This window comes from Narcine bancroftii, chromosome 6, assembly GCF_036971445.1.
Source record: "Narcine bancroftii isolate sNarBan1 chromosome 6, sNarBan1.hap1, whole genome shotgun sequence".
NCBI lineage: Eukaryota > Metazoa > Chordata > Chondrichthyes > Torpediniformes > Narcinidae > Narcine > Narcine bancroftii.
This window is the reverse complement of record NC_091474.1, coordinates 196,174,333-196,193,207: the sequence shown is the minus strand read 5'-3', so window position 1 is coordinate 196,193,207 and position 18,875 is coordinate 196,174,333. Positions and strand designations below refer to the sequence as shown.

Sequence of the window (18,875 nt, the reverse complement as noted above, 5' to 3'; positions counted from 1 at the left end):
TGAGGCACCATTAGAAATTCCAAAGGTAGATTTATCCTAACTTTAAAAAAGATGGTATGCCAATAATGTGGTAATCTATATTGTTTGCATGATGCTAATAGCATTTGTGTTGAGTCTTTTGCAGCTAATGCTGTTTGACCAGTGGCTTTTTACCAGAAAGCAATCTTAGATCCATCTCCCAATAATCTTCAATTTCAATCTGTTGCTTTCTCAAAGCCTTCGTTTTAGAAATATGAGGCCTCACTTTCTATCAGTACAAAGTACTCCTCTGTCAGGCATTGCTGAGTGTATGTCACAGGGCAAGTATCGCTGGCAGACATCTGTGGCCTTCCTCAAACATAGCATCTCTGCTCCAACATTTGGGGAAACTAATGTCCTGAGTCATTATGGCTAATCTTTACATTCCTTGCACTTTCACCCCACAGCTGAGAATGCGACTGTAAGTTCACCAACACAATAGATACAATTGAGTTGATAATCCTACTTTGTATTCATGTTACAACTTTCTTTTCCGGTTTCTTGTCTGGCTCTTGGGTCTAGTCTTAAGAAAAAAAGCCCCGGGTTCAATATGTTTGGGAATATTCAATGATATGAGGCACCTGGATAGCATCTTAGAATTACGGGAATGGAGAGCACAAAAATAGGCCCTTTGCCCCACTTATTCAATGCTGACCATCACATATCCATATTCCCATGAATACTATCCTAATCAATTTTATTCCCTCCACATTTGTATTAACTTTGCATTGTCCTTCCCCAATTCTGTCACTCAGCTGCACAATGGGGGCAATCTGCAGTGTCCAGTTCACCTACCAGTCCATGTGTTTTTGGGAAGTTGGAGGAAACTTCACCCATTTTACTCTGTGTGGTCCACTCACAAGGAGAAGAGGCAAATTCCACACAGACAGGACTGGAGGTCAACTTGAACTTGGGTCACAGACACTGCTGTGTCACCTATTTCTGGGTGCATTTTTGTGTGTCCCTTACATTGTCTAGACTACTTCAGTAAGAGTAGATTGCACGTTGATAGATGCCTTTGAATACTAAGATAATCCAGCTGCAGAAGGTATGATTAATTTTATGATGTTAGACCAGTCCTATCTGGATAGGAAAGGGATTCAGGATATCGGCCAATGCAGGCAAATGGGATTAACTTAGTTGGGAAACTTGGTTAGCATGGATGTTGGGCTGAAGGGCCCTTCCTCACTCTGAAAAGCTCTGTTTTGTGAGACTATATTGAAACCAGGTGGGGGAATTAATTGAAATCCAACATAAGAGAAAATGCTCAAGGTATTAGGTTTCTTGTTACTGAGGGCTCCCACTGTGGATGCCTCCACACTGAAATCTATGCCACGGTTTTTATTAATAGTTTTAGGACACTCAACAGTTATCTACTAGACACTCAATTAAAAAAAAGAATTTGACAAGAAGGATATTTAGATAGAGATTTTAACACTCTGCACTACAATATGTACATGTGGGTGATACTAATGGATTTTTATTGGGCCTAATGGAAAGTAACATGGATGTTGAAGGTAATATTTGACAGGCCGCTAATTTAAATGAACTTTACAATGAGAAATGTGATTGCCTCTACCAAGAAACAGCAGAGAAGTGCCCCATTTACAGTATGTCGTCTTTTACTTGCAAGAAATAAAAATAAATCTTTAATCTGTATTACCAATATTTTGAAAATGTAATCAACAATGACAAAAAATGAATTCTCTCTGACATGAACTAAACATTAAAAAAAACGGCAACTTGGCTCAAGTTTTTAATGAACAATATCCTAAAAATTCCTAATTTGTTAACAAAATCTGATGGTGAACAATTTTTTTCCCCAAAGATAAACACATTCTCTCTTGCTTTACTAAGGACTGTCTGACAGGAAGGAAGGGTCTCACAGGTCTTCTTAAAATTGTACTTACTTACATCTCCTTAGTGAATCAATGTGCACAACATTCCTGACTATTTGTTGTCATTTTTTTGACTGAATCAGGTCAAGCATTGGAAACGTTTTGATTGGAATAGTTATGTTGTATGATAAGAATCGGTTCTTTTCTGATTTCCTATCTCCTGCTCCCAAACAAAGAGTATGTTGTCCTAGCAATGTCTATCTTTTTAGTTGAGATACTCATTGACTACGTGCCTCATAGTAAGCCACATATCAAAACTAAAATGTTGTATCTAGAGAAAAATAAATCCCAGGAGGTAGTCAGTGACAGATTCCTCTTTTTTTTCTGTTTTGCTCTTCCTCCATTTTTCTCCCTAGTGATATAATTGTATAATTGAGAAGTAATTCAATATTGTGTTTTGTGCAAATCAAAACATTTTAGAATAGATAGTAATAGAATGCATACCTTGCACTTGGAAATCTGGGTATGTCATGAACACCCACTCTTGCTTTATTCTCCAAGATGTATTGGTCCTTAATCATCTGTTTTACTGCATTATTCTGGAACCTTTCTCTCATAAAGCCATCTGTAGTTGACACTGTGCACAATCAAGAAGTCAGCTTTAATATTTAACTCCAAATTCTTGCACTAGATATCCTCTCCCTTTTACTTTACAAACTATCTTAGATGTAACAATTTTTTGCTACGTGATTCCAGATTAGATAGAAGAAAATGAATATTGAGCCAGGGAAGATGAGGTTAGAAGGGTTGCATAAGACTTGCTACAGAAGAATGGTGAGAAGAGAGAGAATTTGCGAGACCAAGATCCTCAAAACATTTCAGAGTGGGTTTCTCATAGCTGAAGGCTCTGCTGCCAATACTTTGGGATTGAGGGTGGTGGTTGAGGGAGAGACAGAAGGAGAGAATTTCAATCCTTCAAACTTCTATTGCTTGCTTAATCTCTATAAGTTCACCTTTTTGGACATCATTGAAGAAAGATGGTCCTTATCTGTGTTGAATACTACAGTTATGAACATTATTGACCCATTGGAGTAGCCTCATTACACAACTGCCAAACATAGCCATAGTGTCCAGGTAGAGGAGGAAGTGAAAGTTACAGCATAAATTTAAACCTAAAAATGAGACTTAGCTATATTTTATGGTGAAGAGCACAGTTGTTGAAATGAATATTGCTATGTGATTTGGAGTTTTTAACTTGCCTAACACAAGCAATGTTTCATATTTTTGTTGGAAATTCAGAAATGACAAACCTTTCCTTTGGGCTCAACAGGTCTAACAGTGTGTTGCTCAGTTATGGAGACAAGCAAAACTCCAGGTACCATGCTGAGAGTTTCTCTAATTAGTTGCTTTCCATCAGGATAGAAAAGGGAATCAGAAATAATGTTCATGCCTCTCAGTTGGAATGGAACATTGTGAATTGAATTTTTTTTTCTCTATGATAACCTGTGACTCCATGCTGGAAAGCACATCTATGTGTGAATATTGGTTTATATGTGGTACTCCTCCAATGGAATAACATTTGTCTTTATTTGTTTACAGGAGTTGGATGTTTGCTGCCAAGCCCATCATTTATTTCTCTTCCCCAATTGTCCTTGAGAAGATGGCGGTTAGTTGACTTTACAAACTACTGTTGTCCTTCATCTAAAGGTATTCCCATGGTGCTTTTAGGTAATGAGCTTCAGTATTTAGATACAGTGATCATGACAAGATAGTAGTATATTTTGAAGACAGGATCATGTGTAATTTGGAATGGAACCTGCAGGAGATGGCATTCCAGTGAACATTCCCACACCTGTCTTTCTTTTGAGATTAAGGTTGTGGTTTAATAATCATGGACAAATAAGAGGAATGCATTTTGAGAATGCTGCATAGTGTCCACCAATGGTGGAGCAAGTGAATGTTTTAGATGATGAATCAGCTATCTTGACCTGGCTTGGCTTTTAGAGCATTGTTGAAGCTCATTCATCCAGGCAAGTAAGGAATATTCCATCACAGTCCTGACTTATGTCTTGTAGATATTGAAAAGGATTTGATATATCATGAGGGGAGTAAGTTGCAGCAGGTTATCCAGCTTCTGGTTTTGTACTTGTAGCCATGCTACTTATGTGGCAAGTGCAATTGATTTTCTGTTCAATTATGAACCCCACGAAGTCGATGGTTAGGAGATTCACTGAAGCTATTACCAATGAATCTCCTGGAGAATTGGTTAAAATTTGGTTGGTCTTTTCTTTATTGTAGACAATCACATCTTCAGACAATTATTATTTGGCACTTATCAGCCCATCCTAAATGTCTTGCTGCATGCAGTTATGAACTGCTTCACTTACTGAAGAAATGTACAATGAGTTGAGTATAGTGCAATCCTCAGCCATCATCCCTACCTCTGCTCTTATGATGGAAGGAAGGTCACTGATGAAATATTTGAATATGCTTGAATTAAGGCAATCTGACCCCAGGAATTAGGATACTTGAACTCCAATGACCACAACTGCCTTCCTTTATGCCAACTCTGTCTTCATTAAGCACTGACACTCTTTAGTGCGATTAATTGATGAAAAATAGCCAGTGAAAATAAATCTGTCTCCAACTGTTGGTTGTGGTTAAATGATGAAAAATAGTCATTGGGTGGAAACTAACTGTTATGAACATCACATAGAACTAACTATTTTAAGGGAAAATAAATGAAAGCAGAAAATTGTGGTGAAAATTAGTAGGAAGAAAGCCAAGTGAACAAGAATAAACTATTAGCTGAAGAATTCCTTCACTGGTTTACATTTCATGTTTTTGGTTTTTGGAAGTCTGACACGGATTTGAGTTTAGAAAGATGGCATGCTGGAGTTTGGAGTTGTATACCACTTGAGAAAATTACTTATAATTTAAGAGACAAATATATATTTTGGAAGATATGGAGCCCTTAATTACAAAATATAGGTGTTAATATTTAATTGAGGATCTGACATTTCCTTTCTCCTTAAGGTCTCAGTATATAAGAAATATTTAAGCAATAGGTACCAGTGTTAAGGGTCACTTGTCCCTTTCTTACTCTCTTTTTTTTTGTAGGGGGATTGAAAGGGGGTGGTATATAGGAAGGCATTCTTATCTTTTCTTTTCATGTGTCACATGTATTTGTATTGATTTGAATTATTTTTCATTATGTGCTTTTTTTGTGTGTTTCTAAATTTATAAATAAAATTTATAAAAAATGTTTTTGGTTTGGAAAAATTACTAATTGATCAAATTAACACTCAAACAAATTCCTACAAATGTAACCACCTGCTTTACAAGAATATTAGGATAATTATTTTTCTGTTTTTCTGATCACTGAATCGGTTCACAGGTGACTTCAAATAAAAAAATATTCTGATGACCATAAATTTGGAGAGATTCTTTAAATGTTTATAATCAACAATGGGTAGATGGCATTTCATATGGAATCTGGTTCACAAGAAATGTGAGGATTTTATAATCAGCAATCTTTTCAAATTTATCTTTACCTATTTAAAAAGTACAACATTCTGATTGCCACCCTAAGTCCTACCACTGTGACTTTGATATGATTGATACTGGTTATGTTTTCTTTTTGAATGAAGACTTCAATGAATGACTAGCACAAGAAAAATGGGAATTGTGGGATTGAAAATTAAAGTTATCATATGCACGATCTACTTCTCAATTGCCATTATTTAAATTAAATTTTAAATTTAGACATACAGCAAGATAACAGACTCTTTTGGGCCCACGAGCCTGTGCCACCCAAGTACACCTGATTGACCTACAGCCCTAGTACATTTTGAATGGTGGGAGCAAACTGAAGCTCCCAGGGAAAGCCCATGCAGACAAAGGGAGAACAAACAAACTCCTTACAGACAGCGTAGGATTCTAATCCTGGTCCCAATCACTGGCACAGTAAAAGCATTGTGCTGACCATATATACAGTATCACATTAATATAAAAATAAATTTATTTTATATTACTGCAAACTATATATTTACATTAATGTAAAACACCCATTAATGACTTCATAAAAAACATCAGACAGGAACAATTGAAGTGAGTATGTTTATAGAACCATATAAAACCATATGACACTGCAGCATAGGAACAAGGCTTTTGGTTCATCTAGTCTTAGCCAAACTATAACTTGACCAAGTTCTAATGACCTGCACCTGGGCCATAGCCCTCCATACCCCTCTCCTCTATGTAACTATCCAAATGTTTCTCAAATGTCAAAATTGAGTCTGCATTCACTACTTCGGCTGGTAGCAAAATAATGCACCAATATTCTTGAATGTCTTTTCTTGGCTACTGTATTAATGTAAGTTGTATTATACAACACAATTATTGAGTATAGAGGGATCACCCAATTCACCATATGCTAATACCCATATGTTTATGGTCCATATGTAATACTGTTGGTGACAAAAAAAGTATCACTGACTGAATCAAAACTGAAAATCAAGACATAATTGGAAATCTGAAATGAAAACTGAAAATTCAGGAAACACTGATCAGGTCAGACAGCATCTGTGCAAAGTTAGTTAATTTTTCAAGTCTGGGATCCTTCATTATTTCCTAACCTGTTGAATTTTCCTGCATTTTCTGTATTATTTTCAGATTACATTGAGAAAATCAGAATGCACCACTTTCTTGAAGTGCTTTAGTCTATGAGGTAAATTAATATTTGCTTTTGAATTTCCAGATGAATTTGACTCAAGCTTAAGATCACTTATTTACATTATACTTAAATAAATCAATATAATCTCCTTGGAATGTGATCATATCTCAAGGAATTGGACAGAATATTTAAGCAGAATATAAAGAGAAGCATGTTAAATGGGACATCAAACATCAGAAACAGATACAGAAAAGTCAAATCTGCTCAAACTTTCTCTCCCTCAGAGTATTAATTTTATTATTTTAGTAATTCAACTGGTAGTCACTGAATCTATGAGGGTAAGAATCAGTTAATACTAGATTTTAAATTAACCCATCATGAGTTTATGTTCTGTTAAATATTTTATATTTTCCCCATCTCAGAGATAAATCAGTGATGAGTAGATCAAAATCCTGAAATAATATCATAAATATTACTGTGAAATATGTATCTCCCGCTGCTTTTATTTAAGCTTCATTCTCTTTCCAACAATTCTAATTAATTCCCCACATCCATGTTGGTATCATTTATCAAGAACATGAAAGTATTGGCTTATTACATTTACTTTGTTATTATTCACCAGAGATAGTGTTGAAAGAGAGCAGCTAAAGATTTCCCCAGACAATTTCACTTAATTCATTCAATGCAGTTCACAAGTGACAACTTCCAAGGAACAGGATGGAAACTGGAGAAATGCTGAACTATCAGAGGTGGCTTCAGTTAGGTGAGTTTAGGGGGTTGGGGGGGGGGGAGGCTGCATGTTGTATGGACTCATAGTCTATGGTCCCTGCCTGCCCACATTTATTTGGGCCAGAGGTAAGCACAGCTTTCGCATCCTTCAGTTGAGTACTGGGATATAGCGGGGCTACAGGGGCTCAGACACTGTTCCACTGAGATCCTGCCCCTCATAAGACCAGAAAGCGTAGGAGAAAAATTAGGCTACTTGGCCATCGAATCTGCTCCGCCATTCGCACATGTCTGATGCAATTTTCCTTCTTAACTCCATTTTCCTGCCTTTTCCCCATAACTCTTGGTACCCATATTAATCAAGATCCGCTTTAAATATACTCAAGGACTCTGTGGCAACAAACACTGCCCTCTGGCAAAAGAGACATCTCTTTATTCTGGTGATGTGCCTTCTTGTCCTGGACTCTCCCACTACTGGAAACATCTTCTCCATCTCTACCCTATCTAGCCTTTTTAATACTTGTTAGATTTTAATGATCTCCCCTCACCTGAGTCATCAAATGTTCCTCATATATTAACCCACGGATCCCTATTGGCAGCAAAGATAATGAAATATTGGAGTTGGTTTTGAGAGCTCCAAAATGGTTATCAATGTTTAAGAAAAGACTTGAGGGAGACATGTATTATTTAACCAAACACCCTCATAATAGTATTCAGTCAAGTAAATTGCATATGAATACATGGGAGATATTTCTGAGAGATACAATAAGGTACTTTATAATACAGCTATGCTTTAAATTCAAACTCAGATGTCTAAATGCAATGATCTCATGTTGCTGTCGAGATGATACTGCAAGGGTGAGTTTACAATTATACATCTTTGGTAGGGAGCCTCACCTCCTGCAGGTGTATGTTGCAAAGACTGATAAAACAAGTGTTATTTGTCATTTCCACTGCTAAGAAATTCATGCGCCACAAACACTGGAATTCCTGAAAGGCATGTTAAACTGAGAAGGTTGTAAAATTATCCACATGATGCTGATGGCTGCCTGAGATTCACCTCAAATGTCAAATTGTATATGTCAATCAACAGGTCAATTATTAAGCTCCCCTGAATTCTTTGACCTAGTTTTGATTTTACTGCTGGAGTCAGAGGTCCTTGTCACATTTTATTCTCATAATGTACTTAAATGTAATTAAAACTTTACTATGGCTTAAATGTTAATGCCTATATTTGCTTAATTGTTTCCCTTTGGTTTCCCTTCCTCAATTGTTTCAATGTCGGGAAGGTGAAACTTATCATAAATTGTTTTATTTTTACATTTGAAAGCTATGAACAAAATCAACATTAATTTGAGAGATCTGAAGTAAATAAATCCATGTAAGGGCATGACTATTGCTACAATAGACAGTATGCCATGAAACTATCTTTTATGTTGCTCTATCACAAAGTCCTCATTGAAAAAGTGTTCCTGTTACAGGAATGATGCTCCAAAGACTTCTCTGCATGGGAATTGGATGAACAGTTGAAAAAGTAATTAGTGGAGCTGCAGGAAATGCTGGCTATTGGGTTACTTAACAGAAAGCTGGCACAGACGATGAACCAAATTCCCTCCTTCTGCACCATGTCATAATATTTCCATACTTCTCTTTTGACAGTTAAATATGAAATGTAAAAGGAACAATTTCAGAAAAGTGGGACCACTTTTGAAACAAGACAACGAAGGCTATGGGGGGTGAGGGGGGGAGGGGTGTGGAAATAGATTATTTTCAAATAAGTCTCGGTGTCAGTGAATGGACTGAGTGACATTGGTATTGAACATTGGTACAGCCAAAGACTTGAATAGCCTACTTTACATATAACAATTACAGTACGGAAACAGGCCACATCAGCCCTTCTAGTCTGCACTGATTTAAGTGAAACTCCACTAGTTCCACTTACCTGCTCCCTGCCCATAACCCTCCAACCCCCTCACATCCATGTACTCATCCAATCTCCACTTAAATGACAGAATTGACCCTGCCGCAACTACCTCTTCCGGAAGGTCATTCCACTCAGCCACCACTCTCTGAGTAAAGAAGCTTCCTTGTATGTTACTCCTAAAATTTTGCCCCCTAACCCTTAACTTATGACCCCTCATTCCAATCTCCCCTACCATCAATGGGAAGAGCCTATTCACATTACTCTATCTATTCCCCTCATAATTTTATATACCTCTATCAAATCCCCTCTCAATCTTCTACGCTCCAATGAATAAAGACCCAGTCTACTCAATCTTTCTCCATATTCTAAATACTGCAATCCATGCAACATTTTAGTATATCTCTCTGCACCCTCTCTACCTTATTGATAACCTTCCTATAATTTGGAGACCAGAACTGCACACAATATTCCAAACTTGGCCTCACAAATGCCTTAAGCAGTCTCAACATCACCTCCCAGCTCCTATATTTTATGCGATGATTTATAAAGGCCAGCATAGCAAAATCCTTCTATACCACCCTACCTACATGAGACACCACCTTCAAAGAATGATGAACCATTATTCCTAGATCTTTCTCTTCCACTGCATTCCTCAATGCCCTCCCATTTACTATGTGTGTCCTGTTTTGATTATTACTTCCAAAATGAAGCACTTCACACTTATCTATATTAAACTCCATCCGCCACCTGTCAGCCCACTCTTCTAAGCAGCCCAAATCCTTCTGCAGTCCAAGAAAAGCTGCCTCACTATCCACAACACCCCCTATTTTTGCTTACATAACTAGGTTGATTTTCCAATAGGTAATTGAAGGCAAAATAATAGAAAAATATGGCTGCACCTCTGATTAATTAGCAAATTTGACCATATTATGGGTTCTGATTTCCTCAAAAAAGCTGCAATTTTGCTGCATTAGAGGGGAGTTTCCCAATCAAATATAGAGTTGCAACATGAGACTTTAATGGTGCTGATATTGGGTAGTGAGAATGTAGAATCCAGCCTCTAGTTACACAAACTGTCTCCAGTTAAAAACCTAGCAAATGCCAGTTCACACATTTTTGGACTATTGGGGAAGCACGGAAGTTGATGAAGAAGTATGGTATGGATTTAAAAATTCAAACATCAGACCAACTATGGTGGTCCAGGCTCAGGGTCTCAAATTCAAATAGAGTGTGTAATCTGAGAATTTTGGCATTGATAGTTAATAATTTCCATTTACTCTGGAAAAACTGTCCTTGCTTTATTTTCTAATTTTCTCCTTTCATATCAATGTTTTAATAATCCACTACCTGTATTTTAGTCTTCCCAATTTTCCATCTCTTTAAAATGAGGAATTTTGTTCAATTCTTCAAAATCATAATTAAAATCTTGACACCGATTCTGCAAATGGAGGTTGGGGTGGGGAGGTGTGTGTTGTGTGTGTGTGTGTGTGTGTGTGTGTGTGTGTGTGTGTGTGTGTGTGTGTGTGTGTGTGTGTGTGTGTGTGTGTGTGTGTGTGTGTGTGTGTGTGTGTGTGTGTGTGTGTGGGTTGAGATGGTCAGGGTATTGTGAATGTCATGCAGATAATAGTTAATCAACTTGTGACAAATATTCCAGAATGATGGATATGGTTCAGAGAAATGCAGGAGAAGCTGAGATTTTCTCCTGAAAGTGGGAAAGTTTAAGAGACCATGTCCATAGGAACAGAAAAAGGCCATCCAGCCCATCAAATCTCCCCCACCATTTAATTTTCTCTCTCATTTTCTCATTTTCTCACTCAGTCCCACTTCCCCACCTTCTTGACTAATTAAGAAACTATCAATCTCTGCCTTAAATACACCCAATCACACAAATACACCTCCACAACTGCCTGTGGCAATAAATTCCACAGATTTATCACCCTCTGGCTAAATAAATTGTTCTAGGCAGATGTCCTTGAATCCTGGTTGTGCCCTCTTGTGTAATTATAAAGGTGAATTGACAATCAGTCTTTACATCGGAAAATTTTCCATTGACACTGTGTGAGGTCTATGTGAAAATAGAACATGAGTGTAACAATAAAAATCAGCTTTCTTTTCAAAAATGATTCATGGAACAAATGTTCATGTAAATTATCTAAAATCATGTGGTGCAATCTCAGCAATATAAAGTGGACTGTCAATTACTTAGAGAGCTTTTGTAATTTCCTACCTTAGCTTTCTCATATTCATGAATGTTCCTTGTTAGGGCTTAGTTCTTTGTGATCTTGTAGCTTAATCATCTGCTTTGGTGGTGTTTACATACATATATATCTCTATCTTTCTCTCACTGAACTCAAGGATATGCAGTGCCCTCCAGAATGTTTTGGTCAAAGAGACTTTTTCCCTCTTTATTTGCCCCTGTGCTCCACAGTTTTAAATTTGTGTTCAAACAATTCACGTGATTAAAATGCACATTCCAGATTTTATTCAAAGTTATTTGTTTATATTTTGATTTGATCATGTAGAAATTGCAGCACTTTTTATATATAGTTCCCTCATTTTAGGGCACCATTATATTTGGGAGATAGGAATGATATCTACAGCTAGTCCCTGACTTACAACCGTACTGGGGACCGAAGGATTAGTTGCAACTCTGGTTTAGTTGAAAATCAGCAAAGGAATGGGGATCTTGGGGTACCAACAGGGAATGGGGACGTTCGGTTTGTGGTGATATGTTTCCTCCATTGTATATAGTTATTGTTGACTACTGAATATAAGCAGCTGTCCCGCCCACTGATGACTCATGCCCTGTGACTCCTCCCCCATGGTCCTGGGCCATAAAAGTCAAGCCACCTCTCCCTTCCATCCATTCCTATACCTGGATCCGGGGTAGCAAGATTCTTCTGTATATTAAAGCCTTTCATTCCCTCAGCCTAGTATTTGTGGTTACTGATAGTGTCCTACAGGGCTGCTGTGGGGAGCGGGAACCACTGTATTCAGTACTTTTAATACAAAATATGTACTTGTACAGTAGTTTTAATAAAGATTTTTTAAAAATTGGTCGTATGTGCGAGTGGACGAAACTTGTGTAGGTCAGAAGTCGATGACTACCTGTATATTAAAATAGTCATGTTTTGTACTTCATATCCCTTGCATGCAATGACTACTTGAAGTCTGTCATTCATAGTTATCACCAGATGCTGAGTATCTTCTTTGATAATGCTACGCCAAGCCTCTACTACAGCCATCTTCGGCTCCTGCTTGTTTTGGTGGATCATTCCCTTAAGTTTTCTTTCAGCATATGGAAGGCATGCTCAGTTGGATTCGGATTGGGTGAGTGACTTGGCTATTCAACAATTTTCCAATTGTTGCTTTCACAGTATGTTTGGGATTATTGTCTTGCTTCCAATGAGTTTGGAGCCATTTGTTTGAACTTGTGCAGATGTTTCTATACAGCTCAGAATTCATTTTGCTACTGCCATCAATGAAGATAAGTGCACCAGTGCCTGTGGCAGCCATACATAACTGGGCTGTAACATCCCCACCACCATACTTCACAGATGAGTTGGATCTTTACACCTCCACACTTTACTTTTGCCATCACTCTGATAGAGTTTAATTTTGGTCTCATCTGTCCATTTTCCAGAATTCTTCCGGCATTTTTTGTAATATTTTATTTATCATTTTAAATATATTTAACTATCAACAATCATACCAAATTTTAAAAATCGAGAACCCCTCCCTCCAACCCCTCCCTTCTTTATAAGTCTGCAGGCTCTTTTAAATACTTCTTGGTGAACTGTAATCTGCCATCCTGTTTCTGTGGCTAACTAGTGATTTTCATCTTGCAGTATAGACTCTGCATTTTTGTTCATGAAGTCATCTGCAGACAATAGTCTTTGACACATCCTCACCTGCTTCCTGAAGAGTGTTTCTGATCTGTCAAACAGGTGTTTAGAGATTTTCCTTCATTTGAGAATTCTTCTGTCATAAGCCGTGGAGGTCTTCCTTGGCCTACCAGTCCCTTTGCTCACTAGTACACTATGTCTTCTTAATGATGTTTCAAGCAGCTAATTTTGGTAATCCTAAGGTTTTGGTGATAGCTCTTTCTGTTTTATTCTTGGTTTTCAGCCTCACAATGATGACTTTGACTTTAATCGCACAACCCTGGTCCTCAAGTTGAAAAATGGCAACGACAACACCAAAGGTGATCAAAACCTTAAAAGCAAGCCTAGCTCTTGTATATCTGTACCAATAAAACAATTGAACATACCTGAGTACTCACAAACACCTGTGAACCCAAATGATTCAAACATTATGGTGCCCTGAAACGGGGGAACTATATATAAAAAGTGCTGTAATTCTACATGGGCAAACCAAATGTATACAAATAACCTTGAATAAAATCTGGAATGTCCTCTTTAATCACATGTGAATTGTTTGATTACAAATTTAAAACTGTGGAGCACAGGGGCAAATAAAGGAATAAAGTTTCTTTGTCCCAAACATTATGGAGTGCACAATATTTGTACTTAACCTATTCAAAGCCTACATTGTGTGCATGCTGGATTAAGGTGGCCACATTCTCAACAACAAGAGGCAAGACCTCAGTAGATATTTCCAGAGTAACTCAGGTCACATGGGTAGAAGAAGATCATCCACCCACAAAATTGCTATTAAAGATTTGACAATTGACACAAAGTTGGGAAAAAAAGTGAATATTTCTGACATTCAGAGACATACATAAACATTCTAACTCGAGTACAAATAAGTACATTGATGAATTATTGAAGAAACAGAAAAATAAATAAATAAAACATGTTAAACATAAATATGAGATAATTCTGGAATGCAGTTACAGAATTACCAAGGAAATGGATACGCTTCAAGTTCATGCATAGAAATCCTCTATTTTTCTTGCACTTTCAACCATTTCAGAAATGACTGTTTTGCAAACATGCATTTGGTAGTAAAACACAAAGTGAATTGATTGTTCAGTACTTCTATTTATTTTTGATAACCTTGGCTCAGTGCATGGATGGGGGGGGGGTGGTTATGGAGGATTATTGTTGGGTGCAGGTCAATGGAAGTAGGCAGAATAATAATTTGGGACAGCCTAATTGGGCCGAAGGGTCTGTTTCTGTACTGTAGTGTTTAATAGTTCTCTGGTTCTGTTAGGGTGCTCACCTGACTGCAAACACTTGTTTCTTCTGAGGGCCATCATATGTGCGATATAATCCCATGATGAACAGTGATTCAATTATTGAGTCATTGATATTAACAATATTCATACAGTAAAATGCTTGTTATCCAGAATTCAAGCAATGAGCAAAACAAATTGTGGAAAATAACATATATATATATATATATATATATATATATATAACATAACAATTACAGCACGGAAACAGGCCATTAGGCCCTTCTAGTCCGCACCGAACCAAACACCCCTCTCTAGTCCCACCTCCCTGCACAATGCCCATAACCCTCCATCTTCTTCTCATCCATATACCTGTCCAACCTTTTCTTAAATAATACAATTGACTCCACCACCACTATTTCTCCCGGAAGCTCATTCCACACGTCTACCACTCTCTGAGTAAAGAAGTTCCCCCTCATGTTACCTCTAAACCTCTGCCCCTTAATTCTTAACTCATGTCCTCTTGTTTTAATCTTTCCTCCTCTTAACGGAAATAGTCTATCCACATCCACTCTGTCTATCCCTTTCATAATCTTAAATACTTCTATCAAATCCCCTCTCAACCTTCTACGCTCCAAAGAATAAAGACCTAATCTGTCCAATCTTTCCCTATACTCTAGATGCTTAAACCCAGGTAACATTCTGGTAAACCTTCTCTGCTCTCTCTCCACTCTGTTTATATCCTTCCTATAATTAGGCGACCAGAACTGCACACAGAACTCCAAATTAGGCCGCACCAACGTCTTATACAATCTCAACATCACCTCCCAACTCCTATATTCCATGCAAAAAAAGTACTGAAGTTTAAAATTGGTGTGCTATGCCGTTAGTTCGCCAATCACGCAACATACAATCTCAACCAACCAGAAAAGTCACTTATCTGGAAACTACCATTTCCCATAGGTGCTAGATACCATGGGGTTTATTGTAAGACCATAAGACCCAACACCCAACCCCAACCAACCAATTTTCCCCTGCAACCGCTGCAACCGTGTCTGCCTGTCCCGCATCGGACTTGTCAGCCACAAACGAGCCTGCAGCTGACGTGGACATTTACCCCCTCCATAAATCTTCGTCCGCGAAGCCAAGCCAAAGAAAAAGAAGAAGATAAGACCTAGATCATAAAGAAGCTATTCAGCACATGAAGTCTTCCCCACTATTCAATCGTGAGCTGATTAATTTTCTCACTCAGCCCCACTGCCTGGACTTCTCCCCTTAACTTTTGATGCCCTGGGTAATCAAGAATCAATCAATCTCTTCCTTAAACACACCTAACAACTTGACCTCCACAGCACCTGTGACAACAAATTCCACAGATTCACCACACTCTGGGTAAAGAAACACTTCCGCATCTCTGTTCAGAGTGAATGCCCTTCAATCCTGAAGTTGAGCCCTCTTATTCTAGACTCTCCCACCATGGGAAACAACCTTTCTTCATCTACACTGTCCATGCCTTTCAGCATTTGAAATGCTTCAGTGAGATTCCCCCCCTAATTCTCCTAAATTCAAACTAGTACAGTTTAAGAGCCATCAGACGTTCCTCATATGGTAACCCTTTCAATCCCAGAATCATCCTTGTGAAACTCCTTGAACCGTCTCTAACGTTTTGGACTTCCTTTCTTAAATGAGGAGCCCAAAACTGCTCACAATACTCACCTGTGCCTTATAAAACCTCAATATTACATCTCTGCTCTTATATTCTCTTCCTCTTGAAATGAATGCCAGCATTGCATTTGCCTTCTTTAGCACTGACTCAACCTGTTTACCTTCAGGGTATCCTGCATTAGGATAGCCAAGTTCCTTTGTATCTGGGTATTTTCAATTTTCTCCCCATTTAAAAACAAAAGTCTGCCTATGTTTTTCTACCAAAATGCATGACTTTCCCACATTGTATTTCATTTACCACTTCTCTGTCCATTATCCTAATCCATCTAGTTCCTTCAGCAGCCTCCCTGTATCCCCACTGCTACCTGCTCCTCCACCTACCTTCATTTATCTGAAAACTTGGCCACAAGGCCACTTATTCCATCATCTAAATAATTATCATACAACATAAAAAAGTGGCTCCAACACAGACCCCTGTAAAACACTACTAGCAACTAGAAGCCAACCAGAATATGATCCCTGTATTCCAATTCTGCTTCCTGCCAATCAGCCAATGCTCTATCCACTCTAGTATGTTTCCTGTTATACCATGGGCTCTTGTTAAGTAACCTCATGTGTGACACTTTAATAAAGGCCTTCTGAAAATCCAAATACACAACATCCACTACATCTCCTTTATCAAGCCTGCTTGTCACTTCTTCAAATAATTCCAATAGGTTTGTCAAGCAAGATTTTTCTTGATTAATTGGCAATTTTTGAGCTTTCTCTGTCTCCCTTTTTAAGTAATCAAAATATCGCAAACAATTGCTTGAAACCAATAGCAAGCTAAAAATATTTAACTTTGTATTGTGCAGCATAATTAAAGAACAAATACATTTTCAAAACTTGAAGAATTCCAAATGTACCTTTGTCACTTTTGAACGTTCCCCAAAGGACAAGTTTGAATTGTTGAACTGTACCAGCTTTTGATTCATAGTTGGATCGAATGCAGTCAATTACTGTATTTTTGTTATCCGATACCTAAGCAATAACAGAAAATTAATTAGGAATAACTGACAGCTTTTATTCAATGTAATGTAGGGCTGGTTATTTTATGGAGTGCATGAAGCAAAATGTGCCACCTGGGACTTTGGATTTGAGCGGATGGGGCATGGTGGGGCCGGCGGGGGGGGGGGGGGGGGGGGGTGGAAGTTTTTTTTTAAACTTTATTTATCCATTCAAAAAACAAATAATATATGACATATACAGCAATTAAACATGAACATTTTTTAAAAATATATATAAAAAAGAGAAAAAAAATAAAAGAAATGATCCCCCCCTTCAGCTAACTCTCCTAAGGAGAGCCATAAAAAAAAGAAAAAAGAAAGAATATAAAAAAAGTTAAATATACATATTAAAATCTAATCAATATAAATTGAAATAAATTGAAATGTAAATATTCTGTATAACAGCCACTTATTAATAAAAAATTATAATTATCATGCAAAACATGTGTAATTTTTCCATTATTAAACAATATTTCATCTCATTATGCCATCTATTAATATCAATCATATTTGTATCTTTCCATGTACTAGCAATACATTTTTTCACTACAGATAAAGCTAAATATACTAAAGTAAGCTGAAACTTATCTAATCCCAAGCCTTTCAGAGGTTCCAAACTACCCAATAAAAATACCGTTGGATCTAAAACTATTTTAATCTTATACAGATATTCTAAAAATGATTGAATTTTTTTCCCAAAAAGATTGTATATGTATACATGACCAAACAGCATGAAAAAAGTTCTAACCATATCACCACATCTAAATCACAAATCTGATTCATTAAAACCATATTTTTAAAATTTTTCAGGTGTCAAATATAATTGATGTAAAAAATTGTAATTAATCATTGCATAATGTGCATTTATCAATGTAGTTACACTATCATAACAGATATCTAACCAATCCTCTTCAGAATAAGTAAAACCAATATCCGCTTCCCATTTAATTTTAGATCTATCCCAATCCTTTTTATCCATACCATCCTGTAATATTTGATACATAAATGAAATATAACTCTTCTCTGGTACTTCATAAGAGAAGTCACAAATTTAGTCATTTTAGGTAAAATCATATCTCTACCAAACATACATTTTACCAAAGATCGAATTTGATAATAAAGAAATAAAGAATTCTTATCAATACCAAAATCTTCCCTCATCTGATTAAAAGATAAAAACTTATCCTCTTTAAAACAATCTCCCAAATTTTTCACACCTTTAAATCTCCAATGCAATAAACTTTGATTATGTATGAAAATGAAATAAGTTGATTATTATACAACAGAGTCAAAGCCAATATCTTACCCCTAGAACCTATCATTTTATTTTTCTTTATCCATAACTTCATTAAATGTTTTAGTATAGGCATATTGTATTGTTGTAACAAATTTATATTCCACCTAAACAAAAATTGATGTATTTCAAATTCAGAAATACATGCCATCTCAATTTTAGCCTAACTAGGAGGCCGTACCAAACTCATCAATGAATTAATAAATTTAAATTGGGCTGCCTCATAATAATTTTGAAAATGTGGTAAACGTAGTCCCCCTAACTCATATTTCCAAGTTAATTCTTTCAAAGCTACTCTTGAAAATTTACCCCTCCATAAAAACTCCCTAACCATTTTATTTAAATCTCAAAAAAAAATGTTATCAAGTAAATATGGAATATATTGAAACAAATATTGTATACGCAGAAAGATATTCATCTTAATTGTATTTATCCTTCCCATTAAATTAATAGGTAAATCTTTCCATTTAATCACATCAGTTTTAATTTTTTTCATTAATGGAGCATAATTTGATTTATATAAAGATTGATAATTATCATTCAAAATTATAT

The 18,875-nt window shown here is 36.8% G+C and overlaps 1 protein-coding gene across 6 annotated transcripts in view; it reads right to left on the bottom strand.

Moving 5' to 3' along the window:
- Positions 1–18,875, bottom strand: part of LOC138736914 (PC3-like endoprotease variant B) — a 1,109,211-nt gene that overhangs the window by 72,641 nt on the left and 1,017,695 nt on the right. For 5 of the 6 annotated variants that reach the window (XM_069887110.1, XM_069887113.1, XM_069887115.1 and 2 more), the window contains 2 exons: positions 16,889–17,003; positions 2,361–2,493 (listed from right to left, as the gene is read on the bottom strand). In XM_069887110.1, coding sequence (XP_069743211.1) covers positions 2,361–2,493; positions 16,889–17,003 — 248 coding nt within the window. Of the gene's footprint in view, positions 1–1,768; positions 2,269–2,360; positions 2,494–16,888; positions 17,004–18,875 lie in introns of those variants that run through there. The other variant, XM_069887111.1, reaches the window with a different exon arrangement.